The sequence below is a fragment of the Chiloscyllium plagiosum genome, unplaced genomic scaffold (genome assembly GCF_037043375.1).
Source record: "Chiloscyllium plagiosum isolate Xiang-an unplaced genomic scaffold, Cpla_swu_hap1 HiC_scaffold_35, whole genome shotgun sequence".
NCBI lineage: Eukaryota > Metazoa > Chordata > Chondrichthyes > Orectolobiformes > Hemiscylliidae > Chiloscyllium > Chiloscyllium plagiosum.
The window spans coordinates 60,516,159-60,543,886 of NW_028270173.1; the positions used below are offsets into that span (position 1 = coordinate 60,516,159).

At 42.7% G+C, this 27,728-nt stretch overlaps 1 protein-coding gene across 2 annotated transcripts; it reads right to left on the reverse strand.

The window, feature by feature from the left end:
• On the reverse strand, positions 1-27,448 carry LOC148141028 (uncharacterized). 2 transcript variants are annotated; one of them, XM_087978732.1, is made up of 3 exons: positions 27,371-27,448; positions 16,198-16,274; positions 1-3,598 (listed from the first exon to the last, which is right to left on the reverse strand). In XM_087978732.1, the coding sequence occupies exon 3, from the start codon at positions 3,192-3,194 to the stop codon at positions 1,812-1,814; it is 1,383 nt and encodes a 460-aa protein (XP_087834858.1). In that variant the 5' UTR covers positions 3,195-3,598; positions 16,198-16,274; positions 27,371-27,448; the 3' UTR covers positions 1-1,811. The 2 variants fall into 2 exon arrangements, with proteins under 2 accessions (XP_087834858.1, XP_087834857.1); XM_087978731.1 differs by lacking the exons at positions 16,198-16,274; positions 27,371-27,448 and adding an exon at positions 9,367-9,646.
• Positions 27,449-27,728: the final 280 nt, after the last annotated feature.

The window sequence follows — 27,728 nt, forward strand, 5'->3', positions numbered from 1 at the left end:
TCCGATTTATATGTGCTTTATACCCAAAATAACAGAAAATACTGATTAGATTTCTGTACTTAACAACAATGACGATATATGACAAGTAAACAGACTCTAGCTACAGGTCAACAATAAGGAGCTTCTGGCATATCACTCTACTCGTTAAAAGTCTAATACCCTTTCAAACTCTCCTTTACACACAGATACAGAGGGAAATAAGTGAGAGTGGTTCCTGTTCATAGCATTCCAGAGATGATCCTTGTGAATGTTGGTCTTCCTTCTTCAGATGTTTTCACTGGTTTGCCACGGGGACCAGTTCACCCTTTTATAAAGTTGCGAACTGATTAATTAGAAAATATCATTTACTGCAACTGCTGAAGGAAAATTAAACTGCGTTTTCTTCAGATTGCTAGGTGTTTTTGTTCCAGAGAACATATGCAGCTCCAAGTTGCCCCAAACCAATCACCGTTGTTGGGAGGCAGAAGGCCATTGTCAATGAGAACTGATCATTGCTTCAGTCAGTTACTAATTGCCAAAGCTGCCTTGTACACAACCTCTCTGGTTCCAACTTGACTGCAACATACATTTCAGGTACTGCTGGAATCAGCAGCTATATGAACGATGCCTGCAATGACAGTCAGGTTAATGACAGTCAGGTTACTTGCTTTAAAACCAGTCAACAATCCTCCAGCAATTCTTGATTTTAAAATAGCTCTTTTCTCATTTCAGTCCACAATTAAAAATACAGGAAAATAAAACAGAATTTATAAGAGCATATTGGAACTGAACAAACTCTCTGATACTAATTCAGATTTGGAGACTTTTTAGAGGCTTTTTTCCCCCATTGGACTTTGCAACTTCTCGGGAAATTCCCATAGGGTTAGTATGTTTGAACTTGCAAGGGGTTTCATTGCACATTTTGTGCTTTAAGAGCAGTAGCTGATGATCTCGAGACTAAAAGATCTGCACTAATGTTTGCATTGGGCCAATGCCTCTTGAAGCATGTCATGCTGTTGCTTCTTATTGAATCTAGACTATATCACACTGTGTATCAGCATCAACCTTCTTCTTAGATATGCTATCGAGTGCTGCACTGTCATTGATGTATATCTGCTTCCCTTGCTTGTACTTCACTTCCCAGTTACATCTCTGTAAATGAAGTAACATTCTTTACCAGCCACAATACCCAGAACACAACAATCAGATACTTAAATACCATCCATGTACAGCGTTGTTCAGTTTGTGTTAACCCTCTGGATAATACAACTGGTTGTCCTCGTTGCAAGGAGTTTCTCTCAGTCCTGGCATCACAAAGCAGGGTGACTCCATTGTTGACAACACAGTGTTGTGATCACTAATTGTTTGATGGGAGTGAAAACTGCTTTTTTTTTTGTGTCCCAGTCCTACTGAACACACTGCATAGTGAGTTTGTGCGCAACTTTTAAAATTCACTCATGGGGCATGGGCATAGCTGGCAGGGCCAGCATTTATTGTTTATCCCGAGATGACCTTGAAAAGTGGTGGTGAGCTGTCATCTTGAACTACTGTAGTCTTTGTTCTGTAGGTAGATCGACAATGCTGTTAGGGAGGGAATTCACATTCAATGAGAGACTGGCAAATACTTGGGACTGTTGATGTTCTGAGAGACAAGAGAACTTTGTGGAGTCTTCATTGCAGAATACAGGCCAGTAGGGTTCTATCCTGCAATCATGTGTTGATGGACCAGGAGAAATTCCATGTGAAAGTCTTGTCATAAATATTGCACTTAAGAGTTTCTTTTCTTTGTGAATCTTGTAATGTCCTAGGTCATCAAAGATATCAGAAACCTTTTACTCCCCTGTATGAATCCTCTGGTGGAACAAGAGATTCCAGGACCTTGAGAATGATTTGTTGCATACATTGCACATAAATGGTTTCTCCCCTGTGTGGATGCACTGGTGTCTGTGGAGGCTTTCTGACTGCGAGAATGATTTGCCACACACTTCACACTTGAATGGTTTGCCTTCTATGTGGATGCGTTGGTGTGTGCGAAGGATCCCTGACTGAGAGAACGATTTGTCACACACTTCACATGTGAATGGTTTCTCCCCAGTATGAACGTGATGGTGTGTGCGGAGGGTCGAGGATGACGAGAACGATTTATTGCAAACTTCACAAGTGAATGGTTTCTCCCCTGTATGAATCCTCTTATGGAGCAGCAGGTTGCATGACCTTGAGAATGATTTATTGCACACATCACATATGAATGGTTTCTCTCCTGTATGAATACGTTGATGTCTGCAGAGGTATGATGAATCTGAGAATGATTTGAAACATACTTCGCATGTGAATGGCTTCTCCCCTGTGTGAATGCGTTGGTGCTTGTGGAGTGTTGATGACACCGAAAATGATTTGTCACACACTTTGCATGTGAATGGTTTCTCCCCTGTGTGAATCCTCTGATGGAGCAGGAGACCTGACGTGTCAGAGAATGATTTGTCACAAACCTTGCACATGTATGGTTTCTCCCCTGTGTGAATGCGTTGGTGTATACGGAGTTGTCCTGATTGTGCAAACTTTTTGTCACACACATCGCACGTGAATGGCTTCTCTCCCGTGTGAACACGTTCATGTGTGCGCAGGTTTTCTGACTGCGAGAATACTTTGTCACACACCTTGCATCTGAAAGGTTTCTCCCCTGTGTGGATGCGTTGATGCACACGGAGATGTGACGACACGGAAAATGATTTATCACACACCTCACATGTGAATGGCTTCTCCCCCGTGTGAATCCTTTGATGGCGCAGGAGTCTAGATGAGTCAGAGAATGACTTGTCACAGACCTTACACTTGAATAGCTTCTCCCCTGTGTGGATGCGCTGATGTCTGCAGAGGTTCTCTGACTGTGAGAATGATTTCTTGCACACCTCACACCTGAATGGTTTCTCGCCTGTGTGAATGCGTTGGTGTTTACGCAGGGTTGATGACTGGGAGAATGATTTGATACACACTTCACACGTGAAAGGCTTTTCCCCTGTGTGAATGAGTTGGTGCACAAGGAGCTTTGATGACTGCAGAAATGATTTGTTGCATACCTCACACAAAAATGATTTTTTCCCCGTGTGAATGCGCTGATGATTTACCAGGCCTGATAACTGTGAAAAGCCCTTGTCACAAACCTCACAATTGAATACCTTCTCCCCAGTGTGAATGTGTTGCTGATTCATGAGCATTGATGATTGTGTGAAATCTCACGAATAGAGCTCACTCTTGAACAGCCTCTCCCTGCAGGAATGTGGGTCAGTGGGTCATGAGGCTTGATGAATGACTGAAGCTCTCAACACACTTGGAACCACTCACGCCACATCCCAGCCTCACCCTGACTGATCACCCACAGCCAAACCTTCAGAAAGGTTGGTTTTGATGGAAGGTTCCACACCACTAACCAGTTTCAGATCTGTCAATGGTCCCTTGACCCAACTGATTTCCAGATGATGGCCCAACCTTCTGTGTTGAACAATGCTACACCAGGACCGAATGCCTTCAGACAGTTTTGCAGCTGTTCCTTGGGTGATGGTCAGCATCTATCTGCGGTGTCTATCCTCTGTATTCTCTGGTGTTGTACAGTGCAATCGTTCTGTAAAACAGGAAAATAAAACATGTTTCCTCCAACTCCTTCTACTCCTTTCCTCGAGGGAATTATTCCTCAGTAATTTTTTTTATATTTCTTCATTGGATAAAATTTTCTGTGTAAATTGGCATTTGTTCCCATCTCTAATTGCTCTGAAGAGGAGGTGCTAAGCCACTTCATCAACCACTGCTGTCCATGTGGTGTAGGGACATCTAAAGCACTGTTAGGAATGGAGTTAAAGGATTTTGAACTGGTGGTAGCGTAACAATGGCAATACTGTTTCAAGACAGGCTGTGGGCCTTGAAGAGGAATTGGCAAGTGGTGGTGTTCCTTTGCATTTACAAACAAGAACTAGGAGCTAAGCTATTCAGCCCCCTAATCTTACAAGTGTAGTAATTTCTGGACTACTTCTGGTTAGTGAGAATAGGATTTGGCAGATGAATGCGTGGCTTGACAGCTGGTGCAGGGGGCAGGATTCAGATTCTTTGATCATTGGGATTTCTTCTGGGGTAGAGGTTACCAAAAGAAGAGGGAGGGGTTGCACCTGACCTGGAGGGAGAGCCAATAACCTGGCAAGGAGATTTGCTAGAGGGTTTAAACTAGTCTGGCAAGGGCGTGTGATCCAAAGCAGTAGTGAGACAAAAGAGAAGGATGAGGACAGTGCATAGGTTAATGAGAGCAAGTTAAATCGTAAAGGCGGTCTTGGTAATCCCAGTACCAAACAGGACAGGCAAGAGCACTGCAGGGAGCAAGGGAAGTCTGAGTTAAACTGCATTTATTTCAATGCAAGAGGCCTGACAGGTAAGGCAAATTAACTCAGGGCATGAATGGGTACACAGGATTGTGATACTATAGCTATTACAGAAACATGGCTGGGGGAGAGACAGGATCGGCAGCTCAATGTCTCAGGGTACAGATGCTATAGGAAGGACTGAAGAGGAGTCAAGCAAGGAGGGGGAGTTGTAATTTTGATTCGGGAGGACATCACGGCACTGAAAACAGACATTCTAGAGAGTTCGTTCACTGCGTCTAAGTGGGTAGAACTGAGAAATAAAAAGGGGGAGATTATTTTGATAGTATTGTACAAGAGGCCCTCTAGTAGTCAGCAGGAGATTGAGGAGCAAATATGTAAACGGATCACAGATAGCTGCAATAATAATAGGGTTTTAATAATAGGTGATTGTAACTTTCCGAACATCAACTGAGATTGTCATAATGTTAAGGGCTTGGATGGAGAGAAATTTGTTAAGTCGGTCAGGAAGAATTTTTCATGCAGTAAGTAGATGGCTCTACTAGAGAAGGGACAAAACTTGACCTCCTCTTGGGAAATAAGGCAGGGCAAGCGACCGAAGTGTTAGTGGGGGAGCACTTTGACACCAGTGACCGTAATTCCATTACAGTATTTTTAAAATAGCTATGAAAAAGGATATGTCTGGTTCACAAGTTAGTGTGAAATTGGAGCAAGGCTAGTTTGATAGTCTTAGACAGGAAATTTCAAGAATTGATTCAGGGAAGCTGTTTGTAGGCAAAGGGATGTCTGGTAAGTGGGAGGCTTACAAAAGTGAGTTAATGAGGCTTCAGGGCCAGAATGTTCCTGTTAGAGCAAAGGGTCAGGCTTGCAGGAGTAGGGAACTCTGGATGATTAGAGTTATTGAGTCCTAGTCTTGAAAAAGAAGAAGGCATATGAAATGTAAAGGCAGCTGGGATCAAGGGATCCTTGAGAAGTACAGAGAGTGTTGGAGTACACTTGAGAGCAATCAGGAGGGCTAAAAGAGGGCATGAGATGGCTTTGGAATATAAGATAAAGGAGGATCCAAAGAGATTCTACAAGTACATGAAGGGCAAAAGAGTAACTATGGAGAGAACACGGCTTATTAAAGATTAACAAGGTTATCTATGTGGTAGAAACAATGACTGCAGATGCTGGAAACCAGATTCTGGATCAGTGGTGCTGGAAGAGCACAGCAATTCAGGCAGCATCCGAGGACAGGCAAAATCGACGTTTCGGGCAAAAGCCCTTCATCAGGAATAAAGGCAGAGAGCCTGAAGCATGGAGAGATAAGCTAGAGGAGGGTGGGGGTGGGGATAGAGTAGCATAGAGTACAATGGGTCAGTGGGGGAGGAGATGAAGGTGATAGGTCAGGGAGGAGAGGGTGGAGTGGATAGGTGGAAAAGGAGTTGGGCAGGTCGGACAAGTCCGGACAAGTAAAGGGGACAGTGTTGCTGGAGGTTAGAAACTAGGATGAGGTGGGGGAAGGGGAAATGAGGAAGCTGTTGAAGTCCACATTGATGCCCTGGGGTTGAAGTGTTCCGAGGCGGAAGATGAGGCGTTCTTCTTCCATGCGTCTGGTGGTGAGGGAGCGGCGGTGGAGGAGGCCCAGCACCTCCATATCCTCGGCAGAGTGGGAGGGGGAGTTGAAATGTTGGGCCACGGGGTGGTTTAGCGGAGCGCTTTAGGGAACATCTCCGAGACACCCGCACCAATCAACCAAACCCCCCGTGGCCCAACATTTCAAGTCCCCCTCCCACTCTGCCGAGGATATGGAGGTGCTGGGCCTCCTCCACCGCCGCTCCCTCACCACCAGAGGCATGGAAGAATAACGCCTCATCTTCCGCCTCAGAACACTTCAACCCCAGGGCATCAATGTGGACTTCAACAGTTTCCTCATTTCCCCTTCCCCCACCTCATCCTAGCTTCTAATCTCCAGCAGCACTGTCCCCTTGACTTGTCCAGACTTGTCCGACCTGCCCAACTCCTTTTCCACCTATCCACTCCACCCTCTCCTCCCTGACCTATCACCTTCATCTCCTCCCCCACTGACCTATTGTACTCTATGCTACTCTATCCCCACCCCCACCCTCCTCTAGCTTATCTCTCCACGCTTCAGGCTCTCTGCCTTTATTCCTGATGAAGGGCTTTTGCCTGAAACGTCGATTTTGCCTGTCCTTGGATGCTGCCTGAAAGGTTATCTATGTGTGGAGTCACAAGAGATGGGTGAGATCATAAATTAATATTTCTTGTCAGTATTTACCATCTTAAGGGGATGTCTTAAAAAAATCCACATTACAGAAGAGGTGGTACTGGAAGTCTTAAAACATATTAAGCCAGATAAATCCCTGGGACCATGTATATCCCAGGACAATGGGAGGCTAGGGAGGAAATTGGGGGGCCCCTAGTGGAGACATTTACATCATCAACAGCCACAAGCGCTTGGAGATTGGGGTTGGCTAATGTTATGCCATTATTTAAGAAAGGCTGCAGAGAAGTGCCTGGCAACTACAGACTGGTGAGCTTAATGTCCATAGTGGGTAAGTTGTTAGAGGAGATTCTGAGAGACAGGATCTACAGGTATTTAGAGGGGCAAGGACTCATTTGGCATTGTCAGCATGGTTTTGTGCATGGGAAATCATGTTTCACGAATTTGATTAAGTTTTTGAAGGACTGACCAAGAGAGTAGATAAGGGCAGTATGATGTTGCTGCTGACATGGACTTTAGCAAGGCCTTTGACAAGGTACCGCATGGTATGTCGTTGAGTCAGCTTAAATCTCATGGGATCTCGGGAGAGCTAGCCAACTGGATACAAAATTGGCTTCATGGCAGAAGGTGGTGGTAGAGTGTTTTTTTTTTCCAGACTGTGACCAGCAGTGTTTCACAGGGATTGGTGCTGGGTCCACTCTCATTCATCATTTATATAAATAATTTGGAGGAGAATTTAGGAGGTATGGTTAGTAAGTTTGCAGGTGACACCAAGATTGGCGGGAAAGTGGACAGCGAAGAAGGTTATCTGAGAATGCAGTAATATCTTGATCAATTGGGCCAGTGATCTGAGGAATAGCAGATGGAGCTTGATTTAGATGTTGCATTTTGGTAAGGCAAGACTTACACAGTCAATGGTCAGACCCTTGGCAGCATTAGAGAACAGATCTGTGGGTTCAGGTTCATAGCTCCTTAAAAATGGAGTCACAGGTGGACAGGGTAATGAAGGCAGCTTTCAGCATGCTTGCTTTCATCAGTCAGAGCACTGAGTCCAGGAGTTGGGATGTCTTGATGCAGCTATAAAAGACATTGGTGAAGCCACATTTGGAGTACAGCGTGTAGTTCTTGTTGCCCCACTATAGAAAGGATATTATTAAACTAGAAAGAATGCAGACAAGATTTACTAGGATGCTACCTGGACTGGAAGGTTTGAGTTATAAGGAGAGTTTGTATATGCTGGTACTTTTTTTCCTGGAGCATGGGAAACTGAGGGGTGATGTTATAGAAGTCTATAAAATCATGAGGAGCATCGATAAGGTAGATAGCCACAAGTTTTTCCCCATAATAGGAGTCTAAAACTAGAGGGCTTAGGTTTAAGGTGAGTAGGGAGAGATATAAAAGGGTACACAGGGCAATTTTTTCACATAGAGGGTGATGAGTGTCTGGAATGGGCTGCTAGAGGTAGTAGTAGAAGCGAGTATAATTTTATCATTTAAGAAACATTTAGACAGGTACAAGAATGGGATAGGTATGGAGGGATATGGATCAAACACAGGCAAATGGGACTAGTTTGAATTGTGAAAACTGGGAGGCATGGGCAAGTTGGGACAAAGGGCGTGTTTCCATGCTGTCCACCTCTATGACTAATCTGCCGTAGTAGTCAATATGTTCTTGATTGTTCTGACTTTGGCCTAAACTCCATATCCCAACCAATCATTGCTATTCCTTGTCCTTCTAAATCATAGAATTCATAGGTTTATAAGGTATTTTCAAAGCAGTGTGGCAGTGGTGTAAGAACTGAATGTTCAAGGTAGTGGATAGAATGCCAGTTGTGACAATACTATGGCTTTAAGAGGTGTATTTTAACCAGGCTTTTTTTTTGAAGAGGTAATAAGCTGTCTATTTGAATCCAATAAAGTAAATAGCTTGTGATGCCTTGTTTTATTTTAAGTTGGAACAATTGAAGCAGTCTCAATGGATGGAGTCAAGCTCCCACAGAACCAAGATTTGTTTTAGTTTTTGCTTTCAGTAGTTGCTGGGTCTTGATGCGGAATGTGGAAACTCTTATTACTCTCTCTGTTATATTTAAAAGCTGGAGATTTCTTCCTGCTGCTGGAATTGCATGTGAGACAACCTATTTCACTGAATTTGCCTTTGCCAAGGGTGTATTTATGGGATGTTACAATATTGGAGCAGTTAATTAGTAGTAGTTAATATATATTGTTTTGTTAAGCAATTTGATAGTTCCAGTAAAGCCAATTCTTTTATTTAATTTCTTTTTGCCTGTATTTTACTTATAGTATATGAATAGTGTGTTCGTTTGAAGTCTGGTAATTTGACCAATCAAATTGCATCCAGAACACAAGATCTTACACTGACCTTGAACATAAGAAGCAAATAGGGTCTAGACTATCTTCTGAATATATTTTGAGGGGGTTTAGTCTTGTCCATAACACAATTAAGCAGATTTCTTTGTCCTGGACAGTGTTGAGTTTTCTATGGATTGATGGAGCGGCGCCCATCCTACCACATCATGCTCAACGTCACCGACATTTCACTGGTCAGTTTCCCAAGCTTCGGGAATCTCATACTACTCCAGGAATATTTCGATTGGGTGTGAGAGATGTCAATCAGAGAGCACACCCACTCTCCCCATTCTCTTCTACACCATCCACAATTCATTCGCCAATTAGCAGTACCCAGGATAATAAATCAACTCCAAACATAAACAGAGAACTCAGTAAGATAAATCAGTAAGAATCCTCACTCTGCACATCCCCGATAATTACATCTCACCTTCTTATATTCAAGAATGAGCAATCCACAAAACCCAGCTGGAAATCAGAGGGAAATGCTTCCAACAAACATAATCAATATTAAACAAACAGCTCCATTCAAACAGTTCAGCACAAATCGCCGAGTAAACAGCTCTCTCAGCTGGATCCTCTCACACAGCATAAGGGACATTTCCACCCCTGACTGCGCACAGGATAGTCAGACTGCCTGAAGATTGGTGTGGATATTATGGGATACAATTTGTATAAACGCTGCTGTTCACTCGCCATCTCCTCACTTGGTTTTCAGTCCCTATAGGAAGTGAACCAGCTCTGGAAGAGGAAGAGGAGAGAATGGGCAGAATGGGTGGGCTCTCTGATTGACACCTCCCATTGTCAATCCAAATATTTCTGGTGTAACGCCAGTTTCCAGAAGCGTTCAGAACTGACCAGAGAAATGGAGGGGACATTGAGCAGCAGATGAGGTGGATATTTAACCTTGACATTGGCCCACCTGAATAAATCCTCACTTGCTGCCACCTCTATGTCAGTTCCCTTGGTAAATGTTTGACAGAGATTTCTAGTGTGAGAATATTGTTCTTCATCTTCAGAGGATTTCAAACTGACAACATCAGTGTGGGATGGGTTTAACAGCAAGTCAGAAGAGAGGAAAATCCTCAGCAGACAAGGCAGTGTTGCTGTGCCATAATGGGATTAGCTGAGAACAGGGAAGCGAGTTTTGAGAAGATTTCTTTTGCGAAGAAGGAAACACAGGAGGGAGGGACATAGGAGCAGAGAGATGACTAGAAAAGGAGATTGAGCCAATGCTTGAAAAGCAATGTTCCTCAGGGAGTGACACTGATTTGTGGAATGATTGTACTCTGGGAGCAGCACATTGCTCAGCGAGTAATATGATGCCTAGAGGAGACTCTTTAGTTAGGAAGTAACTGTGACTTGGAGACTGACTCCTGTGACAATGCTGTCACTTTAAAAAGGTTATTTTGTCCTTGTTCTTTTGAAGAGAGGCCGTAAAGGCAGAGATACTGAGGCGTCTAGTTTAACAATGGAAGGGGAGTGGTCAATTCTCCCAGTTCAGGTTTTTTTCTAGCTTGTATTAGCTGGGGCAGTCACAAGATGTAAGAGTCTAAAGGAGTTGCAAACTTCAGCAACAAATTCTTTTGAATTTCTTCTGAATTTCTCTGGAAGAAGATCTCCCCTGCCTGTAAGAATCTGTGATTGAATTTACCCTTTTCCCAAAGGGTATGTTTAAGGGATGTTACTATATTGGAATAGTTAATTAGTTAATTTCTGTATCAAGTCAGTTAAGTTTTCCAATTGTTAAGTTATTCTAAATTCCAGTTTCTTTTGTTCATGCTTCAACTGTAGTGTTTAACTAAATTATTTTGTTTGAAGCCAAGTAGTTTGACCAGTTGCATCACGCTTGGAACAGCCACTTCACATTTACCTTTACAATAAGAAAAAGTTCAGGTCTAGGCTACATGCTTAAAATATTTTGAGGGTGTCTAGCTTGGTCCATAACACTCCAGGGTGACCAATTTTGAGACAATAAAATGACAGTTAGTTACGCTGTTGACCCATTGAATTCGGGAGTAGGGAATAGGGCCACTGCTGCTGTGATTACGAGGAAAGTGCTGTGGAGGGGGAGGCTCACAACGGATGAGGGTAGTTAGTGATAGTCAGAGCTTGTTTCTGATGAAACTGTAGTTCTATCATTGCACATTTGGAACTATCCTTTTTGGTCCTCATTAAGCAATTTAAACAAAGAGCACCAATTGTAGCACCAACGTGGGGATGTGACCTTCTCCTCATCAAATGCTGCCAGGATGAGCTCAGAAAAGGTGAATCTGTCAGCACAGGGTATACAGGTAGACAAATCTTCATTAACTATCAACTCCATAAGGACATAAAAGTCATAATCTACATGGCAGTCACTCTCCAGACAATATATTGATTCTGACTGGGGAATGAGACTGTGAAGCAGGGAGTGGCAATTGGAATCAGGGAGTAACTCCCTGCTCAAGGCAATACCAATACTTAAGGAGTGACTGTGACTTGGACATTGACCTCACGGCAAAAACATCTGAGGAAATCACATCAAAATAAAAAATTCTGCAGATGTTAGGATGTCAGCTTCATGGAGTTTCTCTTACAACCTCTCCCCTTTTCAGTCAAGTCATTGCCATTCATCCCTGGACAAATCAGAAAATTAGCCCTAAAGGAATAGCAAGCAGAAAGCTTCATGAGGGACACAAATGATTTGAGAATTGTACCAAGGAACAGTACAACTTAGATCTCCAATATTAACTGGCTTAAGGAGTAAATCGAGGCCAGAATCTTCAATACCATTTAGGGAGATGTATTCAAACCGGGAGCCTCAAACCTTTATACTTTCACTCCATGGTCATCAGAAAACAATCTGTGACCAGTCACAGAAAACAACTGTAGAAAGTAATCACAGGTTTTTCATTTAACCATGTTGTTGGGAGCCAAGTTTAGATGATAAACATGTGGGTGGTAGTGAATACTGGCATGAAACCTGCAATTACAATGATACAACATCGCTGAAGCTCCAGATTACTGCCTACAAGCCTTAATAAATTAATGAATTGATACAGTTTCAACCAGATTATGTCTATAAATATCCATCATAGCCATATTGATTGTTAAATGCATAGAGTATCTATCAAGATCCCTGCAAATCCATTGCTGTTCCACTTCTGCATGAGGCATTGTAAACTGTCATAAATGTCCACTGCTTTTTGTCAATTATACAAATGATTGGATGTGAACATAGGTTAGTATAAAGTTTGCAGGTTACACCAAATATTGGAGGTGTAATGGACAGCAAAGAAGATTACCTCATAATACAACAGGATCTTGATCAGATGGGCCGAGGAGTGGCAGATGGAGTTTAATTTAGATAAATGTGAGGTGCTGCATTTTGGAAAGGCAAATCAGGGCAAGACTTATACATTTATTGGTAAGGTCTGAGGGAGTGTGTTGAACAAAGACACCCTGGAGTGCAGGTTCATAGTTCCTTGAAAGTGGATTTGCAGGTGGATAGGGAAGATGTTTGGTATGCTCGCCTTTATTGGTCAGTGCATTGAGTATAGCAGTGGGAGGTCATATTTTAGCTGTACAGAACATTGGATAGACCATTTTTGGAATACAGTGTTCAATTCTGGTCTCCTTGCTATAGGAAGGATGTTGTGAAACTTGAACGGGTTCAGAAAAGATTTGCAGGGATGTTGCCGAGGTTAGAGGGTTTGAACTTTAGGGATGCTGCCTGACCTGTTGCGCTTTTCCAGCAACACATTTTCAGCTCTGATCTCCAGCATCTGCAGTCCTCACTTTCTCCTAGGAGAGGCTGAATAGGCTGGGGCAAGGGACCTAAGGGGCAACTTCTTCACACAGAGGGTGGTGTATGAATGGAATGTAGCTGCCAAAGACTGGTACAATTACGATATTTAAAAGACATCTGGATGGGTATTTGAATAGGAAGGCTTTTGAGGAATATGGTTCAAATGCTGGCAAATAGGAATAGATCAATTTAGGACATCTGGTTGGCATGGATGAGTTGGACATGCGGGTCTGTTACTATGCTGCACATCTCTGTGATTCTATGAATACATTATTACAAATAACTGAAATTCTTGCCAGAATTAACATTGACCACATTTCATTCCCAAACTTAATTTGATATTGGACATCTTTTCAATGCCTTGATTGGTTCATCTTTCAGTACTCTGATTGGATAATCATTTGAACACATTTTCATGCAATCAGTGGAGTAATGAAGGATCAAAACAAATTACTGACTTGAATAAAGTGTATCAGTTCAGGAAATCAGCTCAGAGAAAACAATCATTCTGAAGGGTCAAAAAGTTTAGCGCTAAAGAAGCACAGCAGATCAGGCAGCATCTGAGGAGCAGGAGAATTTACGTTTCCTGATGAAGGGCTTATGCCCGAAATGTCAACTCTCCTGCTCCTCGGTTGCTGTCTGATCTGCTGTGCATTTCCAGCGCCACACTTTTTGACTCATGGAGAACTATTGTTGTGTATTATTCACATTCTGTTATTTTTAATGTGAATAATTATTTTTGGCCTCTGATTTTGGTCAGGATTGATATACACTTTTATGCTTAAGGTTTAACTCATGATGAGTTTTTGTGAATTAGTTTTAACAAGCTTATTCTCAATTCTAATGACAGAATAAAGTTTGCCAATCTCTTCTGATCTGGCATCTCAATTTACGAGGCTGTGCATTGAAGAACTTAGCTGAACTGTTGTGTCCTCTAATCCACTGCACTTAGTGACCCCTATACATTGCACCCAGTGACCCCATACATTGTGCCGACTCTGACAGTTGATATACTGTGACTCCTGTAGATCACCCTCTTTGACTTAAAACCACCCGAAGTCTCTCCTATGGATTACCCAGATGCCTCCTATAGATAACTCTGAGAGGTCACGCCTTGCCATTGCCAGAAGTTTGGTATGCTTTCCTTTATTGGTCAGAATATTGAGTACAGGAGTTGGGAGGTCATGTTGCGGCTGTACAGGACATTGGTTAGGCAACTGTTGGAATATTGTGTGCCATTCTGGTCTCCTTCCTATCGGAAAGATGTTATGAAACCTGAAAGGGTTCAGAAAAGATTTACAAGGATGTTGCCAGGGTTGGAGGATTTGAGCTACAGGGAGAGGCTGAACAGGCTGGAGCTGTTTTCTCTGGAGCATCGGAGGCTGAGGGGTGACTTTATAGAGGTTTATAAAATCATGAGGGGAATGGATAGGATGAATAGACAAAGTCTTTTCCCTGGGGTCCGGTGGCCCAGAACTAGAGGGCATAGGTTTAGGGTGAGAGGGTCAAAGATATAAAAGCGACCTAAGGGGTAAAGTTTTGACTTAGAGGATGGTAGGTGTATGGAATGAGCTGCCAGGGGAAGTGGTGGAGGCTGGTACAATTGCAAGATTTAAAAGGCATTTGGATGTGTATATGAATAGGAAGGATTGAGGGATATGGGCCGGGTGCTGGCAAGTAGGACTAGATTGGGTTGGGGTATCAGGTTGGCATGGGCGAGTTGGACCCAAGGATTTACAAGGATGTTGCCAGGATTGGAGGATCTGAGTTACAGGAAGAGGCTGAACAGGCTGGGGCTGTTTTCCCTGAAGTGTCGGAGGCTGAGGGGTGACCTTATTGCAAACTTATGAGGGGCATGGATAGGATAAATAGACAGTCTTTCCCTGGGGTCAGGGAGTCCAGAACTAGAGGGTATAGGTTTAGGGTGAGAGGGGAAAGATATAAAAGAGACCTAAAAGGCAACTTTTTCACGCAGAGGGTGGTACGTGTATGGAATGAGCTGCCAGAGGATGTGGTGGAGACTGGTACAACATTTAAGAGGCATTTCGATGGGTATATGAATAGGAAGGGTTTGGAGGAATATGGGCCGGGTGCTGACAGGTGGGACTAGATTGGTTTGGGATATCTGGTCGGCATGGACGGGTTGGACTGAAGGGTCTGTTTCCGTGCTGTACATCTCTATGACTCTATAAGTCCCTGCCAGACCACTCCCATCCTCAACAAATACCCAAAACTTTAACCATGTGATCCACAAAAGTACGCACTGTCTCCTTTCCCCATGATTCTGTCAAAAATTTCCCCTTCCCCTTCAAAATGATTTGGAGAAAATGAGGACTGCAGATGCTGAAGAGTCAGAGTCAGAAAGTGTAGCACTGGAAAAGCACATCAGGTCAGACAGCAACCAAGGAGCAGGAGAGTTGACATTTCAGGCATAAGCCCTTCATCAGGAAACATCAATTCTCCTGCTTCTCGGATGTTGCCTGACCTGCCGTGCTTTTCCAGCACCACACTTTGACTGATCTCCAGTATCTGCAGTCCTCACTTTCTCCTAATCTTTCTCTATGAACTGTGTAAGAGTGTATGCATTGTCCACAACTCTGAGATGTAAAATCCAGAATTGGGTACACTCCTTCCTACTATGCTCTGTACCTGGAGATCAAACCAACCAGGGATTCAGGTCCAAGTCCACAGCGTGAACCCTTCACCTTGCTGCTAAAATTACTGAGAAAGGACACATTGACCATAAAGGAGGAGAAAGTGAGGACTGCAGATGCTGAAAATCAGAGTCCAGAGTGTGGTGCTGGAAAAGCACAGCAGGTCAAGCAACATCCAAGGAGCAGGAGAATAGATGTTTCCTGATGAAGGGCTTATGCCTGAAAAGTCAATTCCCCTGCTCCTCGGATGCCACCTGTCCTGCTGTGCTTTTCCAGCACCACACTCTCGAAATTGACCATAAAACCTCATCAACAGATTACTGGTTTTTAATGAGCCACTAACATGGAGATGTAATTTATCTGGTGGGACAAAAATAGATGTTGACTATGTATGAGTAAGAGCTGTGTCAATACCTTGCACATTACAATGATCATTAGAGCAGATCTCACAGAGTATTGGTCAAGAAAGAGCCATTCAGCAGAATGTGGCTGCACCAGTTCTTCAAATGAGCATCATAAACTTGTGTTAATCTCTCACATTTTACTCCATACCCTTGCATGTTATTTTTATGCACATAATTATCCAATGCCCTCTTGAATACTTCTATAGAATTTACCTCCCACCAGACTGCCAGGCAGTGTTTCTCATTCCAGGAGCCATTCATGTAAATCACTTCTGCACTCTCTCCAATGAGTTCACATTCATCCTACAATGTGGCAACCACAACTATATACAATATTTCAGTTGAGGTCTATATAGTATCTTCTACAAGTTCAACATTAACTCCTTGCTTTTATAGGGATATTACATACGTACTTCATGTTCTGCAGCAATCCAACCACATTCAATGATCTATCCACATAAACATCCAGATCCTTGTGTTCTTGCATGCCCTTTGAAATACAATATAAAACAGGGGTTACAATTCTATGTTCTTCCCAATCAAAGTGCACAACTTCACACTCCTCTGCTTTGGAACTCCAGATTTGCCCACCCATTAACCTGTCTACATCGTTTTGGAATTCTACACTGTCTATCTGATAGAGTGAATTTATATTTTTAACCTGTTAGGGTTATACAAAGATTTTCAGATTAGAGAAAACAACAGATGTTAAACATCTTAGAAATGAGTCTGTCAGCAGGAATGTCAGCAACAATAGAAGGCAACATAACAAAATGAGTAAATGGGAAGCAGCCACTGAAACTACAATATCGAAAATAAGATATAACCACCTGATGAAGGAGCAGCGCTTCGAAAGCTAGTGCTTCCAAATAAACCTGTTGGACTATAACGTGGTGTTGTGTGATTTTTAACAAAAATAAAATGAAATGTGTCCTGACTGGGTGAAGGAGATGTTTACAACATTATTCAATTATCTAGAATGGATAGTTGTGTTTCTTTTTATGTTTGTATGAAGCAATATTGGAAGTTGAATAATGAGCTGATGTGACCAAATGAGTGCTATAAGATTTTCCCCTGCGCCTTCAGAGTTGTACACCAGTTTAATTGAGTTGGAGCTCTCCCAGCATCGCTTCAATAAAGTAATTGTAAACCTGTACTCGATCTCTAGTAATTAATTAATAGAAGTAGCCACAACACTTCTCGCACATTACAATTCTTCCAAGTTTTGCGTCATCTCCAAACTGAACTGCACACCAAGATCCAGCTCATAATATAGCATGTGGGATATAGGTAAATAATTACTAACTTTAGTGTATAACTGTGGATAATTGGGTACTAACTTTAGTGCATAATTATTCTAGCAAATAATTTCTTTCATCATGATAGTTTAGATAATTTACAGACTCAGCAAAATAGCTAAGAGAGCTGAAACGCATCAACTAGACGAGAAAAGACACATTGTTAAAATGTATATTCAGGAATGGAATGTACCTATGAACAATGGAAGATGTACAAGCAAACAGATAAAGTGAAAAGAACATCAAGATCCAAGTTTAGCAAAATCGCCCTTATGTCACCAACTTGGAGAAGTGGGGAAGTAATAAGGGCGGAACGCAGCTGGGTAGTGGCAGAACACAATAAGGGAGATTGATAGGTATGAAGGCCTGTGAGGTAAACGGGGAGTACCAAAAATTAAAACTGTATAAATTGTAAAGCAATCCCTGAATGTGTGTGCCCACTGGTCACCCCTTCTTGCAAGAATGTTTCAATAAAATTCGCTGCTTCAGATTTTGACTCGGACTGAAATTTATTATACTGTGAGTTTTATTTCTCACAATTTGGGGGCTTCGTCCGGGATGTCCTTCATCACCGGCAGGGTAAAGCACCGTCAACGGCTGGGAAGACGCGTCCCGTTCTTTTTAGAACAGTCCCGTGTTCCTCGGCAGTGGGTTCCCCCCTCTGGTTGTCTGATCGAGATCTGATGAGAGTCTATCTGAACCAGGCGAAAGGTTTAAGTAGGTGCAGGGAGCCAGGCAACTCTGTGCACAGACCAAGGTAAGAAAATTGACTTTTAAGTACTGCCTTGGTGGCTGGGATTGAGTTCTAGTAGTTAATAAGGGACTAACGAAGGAACTCAATATGTGTAAGGAAAAAGCCTCCGGAAAAAGAAAATGGAAACAGAGGTGGGGTCCCTGACAACATACCTCCAGAAAGTCCATTGGGCAGGATGTTGTAGAATTGGAAAAATAATACTTGTACAAGGGGAAAAGATAGGAAAAAGAAGATTAAATATTGTTGCTTTGTATGCACTGAGGAATCCATTCTTCATCCTGCCGTCTTTTGGCCAAAGTACGGGTCGGACGAAGACTGGGTTTGTAAATATTTGAATTTATATGTCAATGGAAAACAACCTTACAGTCAGGAGGAATCAGATTATGCTTCGTGTCAGAAGTAGCTAAAGAGCTACTTCGTAACTAAATCATGGCCAAACACGACCTATAGCATTGTAATTGAGCAATGACTGGTCAGGACTACTTAAGAAAACTAATTTTGGATTTAAATCAAGGAACTAAAACGGGTAATTATAGTGGATTTCAAAGTTGGGAACTGTATGCATTTTACATTTTAAATATTAAACACTGAATATATGAATTTATAATATATAAATATATATTTACAAATAAGATTCCAAAATGTATAGTTAGGAACAGGCTTTAGACAAGCATAAATTGATAAATTGTATTTGAGATTACAAGGAGAAAGAGGGTCCTGGTATTTGAGGTTACAGGGAGCAAGAAATATTGCAATATTTCTTAAAAAGAATCAAGGTCTGAACAAAACATTGGGTGATGAGGAATGGCCATTAGGTGGCCCTAAAGCTGTTCAATTGGTTAAATCGGCTCAGCAATTGATCTGGCAACGTAACATGAAAACCAGAAACGAAAGGCAAAAATAATGATAGCCACGGTTGATGAGATAATGAAGAAAAGGACAAACCTAAGCGGAGAAGGAAATCGGAATGGTAGCGGGCAGCATGTTGAAAATAAGGGAAATAAGGGAGGAGATGTTAAGGGGTCTGGTAGACAGGAACAAGGATCAAAGTGGAAATCCCCACAGGCGGGACATTATTACTGTGGAAAGACAGGTCACTTTAAGAGCGAGTGTCCAGATCTGAAAAAGGAAGCAAAGCAGTACTGTTTATGAACCTTGATGAAGAATAGGGGTGTCAGGGGATCCTGCCTCCAGGGACCCACCAGGAACCCTTGATAAATTTAAAGGTGGGACCTTACAAAGAGGACGTAGTTTTCCTAGTCGATACAGGGGTAGCAAGGTCATTCTTAAATTTTAAGCCGAAGGGAGTGGGAGCAAAAGAGTCAATTGGATTATGGCGACAGTTTTGTGATGAGAGGCACAAAGAATCAGTTTTACGCTCATGATAAGATACTGCCACTAAATTGGGGATTGAATTAGCTGCAAATGGTGCTATGAAATCTGTTGAGGTTCTTAAAAATGAATGTGCTCGAGCAAAACAATTACAGAAACAGAATGAGAAGTCACAAGTGATTGGTAAACAAACAGAACTGCGCAATTACAGTTTTTAAAATGTTTTTGTCACTTGTTGCGTTTTCACCCTGAATTATATAATATATATAATTAATAATTAATATTTATAATAAATCAATTGTGTTAGCCTGAATCAATATTAATTGGCAGGATTCCTTCACGCATTCTCAGTGACCTGTCATATTGATTCATGGTTAATTTAAAACATGACTGCATTAATTCATTTTAAATTAAAGAACTGAAAGCTACATTACTGGCCAGAGTGCGTGCAGGCAGTGGCAGCAACAGCCTTCTTGGTAGAAGAGAGTCGAAAACTTACTTTTGGGGAAGCCTTAAATAGTCAGCATCCCACATCAGGTACAGAACAAATTGCACAGAAAGCAGGACGATGGCTCAAAGACTCTAGGATCTTGAAATATGAGAGAGTCTTAATAGAGAAGGATGATCTTGTATTAGTCACAGACAATTGTTTGAATCCAGCTGCATTTCTGTGGCGGGGAGAGGTAAAAGGCACAATGGATATGCTGTAGTAGATGGGATAGAGGGAAGCGTTATTGAGGCTGTAAGACCGCCCAATGGCTGGTCAGCCCAAACTTGTGAACTCTATGCCCTAGAAAGAGCTCTCAGAAACTTAGAAGTCAAAGAAGGAATGATATATACAGACTCCAAATATGCATTTGGAGTGGTACATACCTTTGGAAAAATTTGGCAAGAGAGAGGACTGATAAGTAGCAGAGGAAATGGACTAGCACACGAGGAATCGATAAAACAAGTGCTGGAATCTTTGTTACTCTCGAGAGAAATATCGATAGTTCATATAAACTGACACCAGAAGGGGAATGACCCGGAAACAAGGGGAAATAAATTGGCCGATGAGGCCGCTAAAGAAGCGGCCCTAAATCCACAAGGAGCAGTGATACACTCCCTAATATCTGCAATTCCAGATCTTCAGGGTACCCCGTTGTTTACTGCAAAGGTGGAAAAGGAACTAAAAGACTTAGGAGCTGCAAAGACAGCGGATGGGTGCTGGATGTTACCCGATGGGAGGGAAATTTTGAATAAAATGATGATGTGATAAATTATGGCTGTCTTACACCAGGGGAGTCACTGGGGAGTGCAAGCAATTTGTGATTTAGTCTTAAGAAAATATGGATGCAAAGGGATATATACGATAGCCAAACAGATATGCGAGGGATGTATAACATGTTAAAAAAAAACAAGGAGGTGTTAAGGAAACAAGTCCTAGGAGGGAGAGAACCTGGGCTAAGACCATTTCAGAGTATTCGAGTAGATTATACCTAATTACCCCGAATGGGCAGACTGAGGTATATGCTGATAATGGTTGATCACCTAAATGGATGGGTGGAAGCATACCCTTTAGCCACTGCCACTGCAAGTGGGGTGTCCAAGATAATACCCGAACAATTAATCCCTAGATACGGTATAGTGGAATGCATAGATTCAGATCAGGGAACTCATATTACCTCCAGGGTACTCCAGGGGGTAATGGAGGGATTAGGAATCTCCTGGGAGTTCCACACTCCTTGGCACTTCATCAGGAAAGGTTGAGAGAATGAACCAGACACTCAAGAAGCAGTTATCTAAATTAGTAATAGAAACCAGACTCCCTTGGACTAAGTGTTTACCTATAGCCCTTTTGCGAGTGTGAACGGCCCCAAGGAAAGATATGGGGCTGTCCCCTTATAAGATATTGTTTGGCCTGCCCGATCTGGGAACAAAAGGGGAATTGCCGACCCTGGAGACTAAAGATCTGTTCTTGAAGAAGTATATGCTGGACTTGTCTTTGTCTTTTCCCAGAAAACAGACTCCATCCCCTGAATTCACCGTCCATCCGCTCCAACCGGGGGATTGGGTCCTAGTCAAATATTGGACTGAGGCCAAATTGCAACCAGACTGGGAGGGGCTGGACCAAGCACTCCTAACCACTGAAACAGCAATAAGAACGGCAGAGAAAGGCTGGACTCACTACACTCGGATCAAAGGGCCAGTGGAATCTCCAGTTGAGACAGAAGTCTGAACAGCTGAATTGACAACAGAAGTACTTAAACTTAAGTTGAAAAGACTTTAAATAACTGACTATACGGTAGTGGCGTTAGCGCAGGATAGTTTCTGTAATACTGTATGTGAAGTCTCTCCTGATTATATGGTAGCAGCGTAAGCGCGGGATAGTTTCTGCAGTACTGTATGTTAAGTCTCTCAGTACCTCCATACCACTACAGAATGGGAAAAATGTTTAGGTACATTATATTAGCTTTTCTAGTCTTAGGACTCTGTCAGATTACGGTGATGTCATCTTACTCAGTGATAACGGTTCCTGAAAGTACAAATCCACAAGTCATAGAAACAGATGCCTGCAGCCTGGTGGATTGTGGAGATGTAATAAATCAAAGGCAGTACAGTAACTCAGAGATACATCTTAGATTTTATGAAAGAATTCCAGAGGGGGAGGGGTGTGGCATGGGATAAGACTAGCGGGAAGAAAATGTCCCAGAGAGAAAAGTGTAAGAGATATCTTCAGAATAAAGAATGTAAAGAATGGCGGAGGCAGGAAGGCCTCAGGGGTGACCTTTTGATTAATCCACTCGTTACAGTACACCGAGACCCCTTCCGGTCAGCTCTTGACTGTCCCGATAAAAAGTGTAACCCAATATATTTAATAATAAAGAAAACTTCATAGTATGAAGCAGTTTTAGGGGGAGAAAACGATCAGGTCCAATTAAACCAAATCCTTGGGATAGAGATGAAAGCAGACGGGAAGAATTTCCTGGGATGTTGTTTTAAAATACAGGTGAAAGGCAGAACCCGAGTAGGAGAAAGGAATAGTAAAATCCCTTACTCTAACCCTAAGGTGATAAAGATAGTCGAGGTAAAGGACTTAAAGCAGACCATTGAAGTAGAAACGGGATATGAGGGTACAAATGCCTGGGTTGAATGGGTAAAGTACACTGTGAAAAGTTTGAATAAAAGCAATTGTTATGCATGTGCCTCTGGGAGACCAATGGCCCAAGTAGTCCCCTTTCCGCTCAGGGGGAAGCGAAACAGGAGGAGCATGACATGCATGATAGCCCTGTATCAGGATGAGACTGCATGGAGTAATAAAGATTGTATGCCCTTCTATTAAAGTTCCCTCCTCTAAAGAAGGAAGGCTTGAAGATGCCCCCCATGTTTTCGGTCATGGTCGGAAATCACAGATTGTGTGTAAATAGGTGAGGAACAGATCGGTCCAGATATTTGGGGGAGCTGAAATCATGTACTGAGATTGAGTACGTGACGGAAAAGGGAGGGTACTACTCAACATTAAGGATTCCCCAAGCGGATCTGTGGTGGTACTGCGGAGAGAAAATATAGAGACCCACCCTACCTCTAGATTGGAGGGGCATGTGTGTAATTGTACAACTGGCAATTCCGTTCACCCTGGCATTTGAAAAGAAAGAGATAGTAAAGGAAGGGGACGAAGTAAGAGATCACTATTGGGTACTTCGTTTGATGATCAGGTATAGAAGAATACAGCGCAGTACAGGCCCTTTGGCACTCGATGTTGCGCCGATCCAAGCCCACCTAACCTATACTAACCCACTATCCTCCATATACCTATCCAATGCCCGCTTAAATGCCCATAAAGAGGGAGAGTCCACCACTGCTGCTGGCAGGGCATTCCATGAACTTACGACTCGCTGAGTGAAGAACCTACCCCTAACTTCAGTCCTATATCTACCCCCCCTTAATTTAAAGCTATGCCCCCTTGTAATACCCGACTCCATACGCGGGAAAAGGTTCACACTGTCAACCCTATCTAACCCCCTAATCATCTTGTACACCTCAATCAAGTCACCCCTAAACCTTCTTTTCTCTAATGAAAACAGCCCCAAGTGTCTCAGTCTATCCTCATACGATCTTCCTTCCATACCAGGCAACATCCTGGTAAACCTCCTCTGCACCCGTTCCAGTGCCTCCACATCCTTCCTATAGTATGGCGACCAAAACTGCACACAATATTCCAGATGCGGCCGCACCAGAGTTTTATACAACTGCATCATGACCTCAGGACTCCGGAACTCAATTCCTCTACCAATAAAAGCCAGTACGCCATATGCCTTCCTCACCGCACTATTTACCTGGGTGGCAACTTTCAGAGATCTGTGTACATGGACACCAAGATCCCTCTGCTCATCCACACTACCAAGTATCCGACCATTAGCCCAGTACCCCATCTTTTTGTTATTCTTCCCAAAGTGAATCACCTCACATTTAGCTACATTGAATTCCATTTGCCACCTTTCTGCCCAGCTCTGCAGCTTCTCTATATCCTGCTGTAACCTGCCACATCCTTCCTCACTGTCAACAACTCCTCCGACTTTCGTATCATCCGCAAACTTGCTCACCCAACCTTCTAACCCCTCTTCCAGGTCATTTATAAAAATGACAAACAGCAATGGTCCCAAAACAGATCCTTGCGGAACACCGCTAGTGACGGCACTCCATGAAGAAACTTTGCCATCAACTACTACCCTCTGTCTTCTTCCATCCAGCCAATTCCTAATCCAAACCTCCAACTCACCCTCAATGCCATATCTCCGTATTTTCTGCAGTAGCCTACCATGGGGAACCTTATCAAACGCCTTACTAAAATCCATATATACCACATCTACCGCTTTCCCCTCATTAACCTCCTTCGTCACCTTTTCAAAGAATTCAATAAGGTTTGTGAGGCACGACCTGCCCTTCACAAAACCATGCTGACTATCCTTGATCACATTATTCCTATCCAGATGTGCATAAATCCTATCCCTTACAATTCTCTCTAAGACTTTGCCCACAACAGAAGTGAGACTCACCGGCCTATAGTTACTAGGGTTATCCCTACTCCCCTTTTTGAACAAGGGAACCACATTTGCTATCCTCCAGTCTTCTGGCACTACTCCTGTAGACAAAGAGGACATAAAAATCAAGGCCAATGGCTCTGCAATCTCCTCCCTTGCTTCCCAGAGAATCCTAGGATAAATGCCATCAGGCCCAGGGGACTTATCTATTTTCACCTTTTCCAGGATTTCCAACACCTCTTCTCTACATACCTCAAAGCCATCCATTCTACTTATTTGTGACTCAGTATTCACATCGACGACAATGCCCTGTTCCTGAGTAAATACTGAAGAAAAGTATTCATTCAGTGTCTCCCCAATCTCTTCCGCCTCCACACGCAACTTCCCACTACTATCCTTGACTGGACCTATTCCTACCCTAGGCATTCTTTTATTCCTAACATACCTATAGAAAGCCTTAGGGTTTTCCCTAATCCTACCGACTAAGGACCTTTCATGTCCCCTCCTTGCTGCTCTTCGCTCTCTCTTCAGGTCCTTCCTGGCTACCCTATAACTCTCAATCGCCCCAATTGAACCTTCACGTCTCATCTTGAGATAGGCCGCCCTCTTCCATTTAACAAGGGATTCCAATTCCTTATTAAACCACGGCTCCCTCGCACGACCCTTTCCTCCCTGCCTGACAGGTACATAATTATCAAGGACACTCAATAGTTGCTCCTTGAACAAGCTCCACATATCATTTACACTCTTGCCTTGGAGTCTACTTTTCCAAGCCACACATCCTAAGTCATGCCTCACCGCATCATAATTTCCCTGACCCCAGCTATAACTCTTGCCCTGTAGTACACACTTATCCCTCTCCATCACGAGAGTAAAAATCACCGAATTATGGTCACTATCCCCAAAGTGCTCACCTACCTCTAATTCTAACACCTGGCCTGGTTCGTTACCCAGAACCAAATCCAGTATGGCCTCACCTCTTGTTGGCCTGTCTACATATTGTATATCTAGACTCTATAGGAGTCCCAAGAGGGGTACATGATGAGTTCAAGGCTCGTAACCAGATCACGGCAGGCTTTGAATCAACTCTCTTTTGGTGGCTAACAGTTAACAAAAATGTGGATTGGATAAATTATATTTTCTATAATCAGCAAAGGTTTATCAATCACACTAGAGATGCAATTAAAGGTATAGCCGAACAACTTGATGCAACCAGCCGAATGGCATGGGAGAATAGAATGGCCCTAGATATGATCCTGGCAGAAAAAGAGGGAGTGTGTGTAATGTTAGGAGGGAGCTGTTGTACCTTTATTCCAAATAACACAGCCACAAATGGGTCTATTACTCGAGCCCTGCAAGGTCTAACAACATTAGCCGAAGAACTAGCTGAAAATTCAAGAATCAGCACATCATTCACTGGGTGGCGAGAATCGTGGTTTGGAAAATGGAAGGGTGTAGTGATTTCAGTCCTTACCTCTTTGATCGTAGTGGTGGGAGGACTAATCGCACTAGGATGCTGTATCATACCCTGCACACGGGGGTTAATTCTAAGATTGATTGAAACAACTTTAGCCACACAAATGCCTTTAAAGAACAATCCGGGGGAAGGGGTCTACCTGTTGAACAATGAGGGAATAAGTGACCCCGGGAAGAATTCCAGAATGGATGAAATTTCGGGAAAAATGTTGGTCAGTTTGGGAGCAACATATTAAAAAAATGTAGAAGATAACAAAAGATAATAAAAAGAAAGGGGAGAAATTGTGGGATATAGGTAAAACAGTGGTACTTCTGCAAGTATAATTGAGTTCAAAGTTTGTGAGAAGATTTGTAGCTCGGGTGCTCGTTGTTGTGGTTCTGTTCGCCGAGCTGGGAATTTGTGTTGCAGACGTTTCATTCCCTGTCTAGGTGACATCCTCAGTGCTTGGGAGCCTCCTGTGAAGCGCTTCTGTGTTGTTTCCTCCGGCATTTATAGTGGTTTGTCTCTGCCGCTTCCGGTTGTCAGTTCTAGCTGTCCGCTGCAGTGGCCAGTATATTGGGTCCAGGTCGGTGTGTTTGTTGATAGAATCTGTGGATGAGTGCCATGCCTCTAGGAATTCCCTGGCTGTTCTCTGTTTGGCTTGTCCTATAATAGTAGTGTTTTCCCAGTCGAACTCATGTTGCCTGTCATCTGCGTGTGTGGCTATTAACGATAGCTGGTCGTGTCGTATAATTGAGTACTAACTTTAGTGTATAATTGTGCGATATAGGTAAATAATTACTAACTTTAGTGTATAATTGTAGATAATTGGGTACTAACTTTCGTGCATAATTATTCTAGCAAATAATTTCTTTCATCATGATAGTTTAAAAATTTACAGTCTCAGCAAAATAGCTGAGAGCTGAAACGCATAAACTAGACAAGAAAAGACACATTGTTAAGATGTATATTCAGGAATGGAATGTACCTATGAACAATGGAAGATGTTACAAGCAAACAGATAAAGTGAAAAGAACATCAAGATCCAAGTTTAATAAAATCTCCATTATGTCAGCACTTACAGAGGGGAGGGTCACCAACTTGGAGAAGGGGGTAAGTAATAAGGGCGGAGCGCAGCTGGGTAGTTGCAGAACACAATAAGGGAGCTTGATAGGTATGAAGGCCTGTGAGGTAAACGGGGAGTACTAAAAATTAAAACTGTATAAATTGTAAAGCAATCCCTGAATGTGTGTGCCCACTGACTACCCCTTCTTGCAAGAAGGTTCCAATAAAATTCGCTGCTTCAGATTTTGACTCGGACTGAAATTTATTATACTGTGAGTTTTATTTCTCACATAGCAGGAAAAGCAAAACCTAATATCAATCCCTGGGGAACACTCTACAAACCTTCCTTCGGCTTAAAACATGTTTATTGGCCGTTAATCTCTTTTTTTTAATGACTCAGCCAATTTGGTCTCTGCGTTGTTACTGTTCCTTGGACACCAAGATCAATAACTTACCTCACAAGTCGTCCCACGTACAGAACTAAAAATTTCAAATCCTTATTGACAAAACGTTCCTGTAATTAATGTTAGAATGTTTCATTTTGGGACAGTAATATCTATAACAGAACAACAGATGTCAACATTTATCAGGTCTGTCTAAATCTTGTGAAACCCAACATCTCCAGAAATATCTCGGACATTTCAGAGAAAAAAAACTCACATTTGATGAGAGAATGTTGAAAATATTTTCTCTGGCAGTGTCTTCCTGTGTTTGATGGAGAGAGGGACAGACCATCTCCTCAAACATGACTGAATTGCAGCCCCAAGCCCAGAAAGCTCCCCCTTCGCTGAGGTTGTTTAAAATCTCCACAGGGATCAATTCATCCAAACCGCTCACAACCCCGCTCCGAACGACATTACCCATAGTGCATATGGGACCCGCGTCTGAACAGAGAGGGTCTGCAATATGGAATCAGGGAAACACTGCCCGCGGTGCCTGACGGGCATTGTAGTTCCTATCCACACAGCGACGGTTGGCACCCGAGCGTTCGGCAGTTTAAATTTGAAAACGCGCGAGC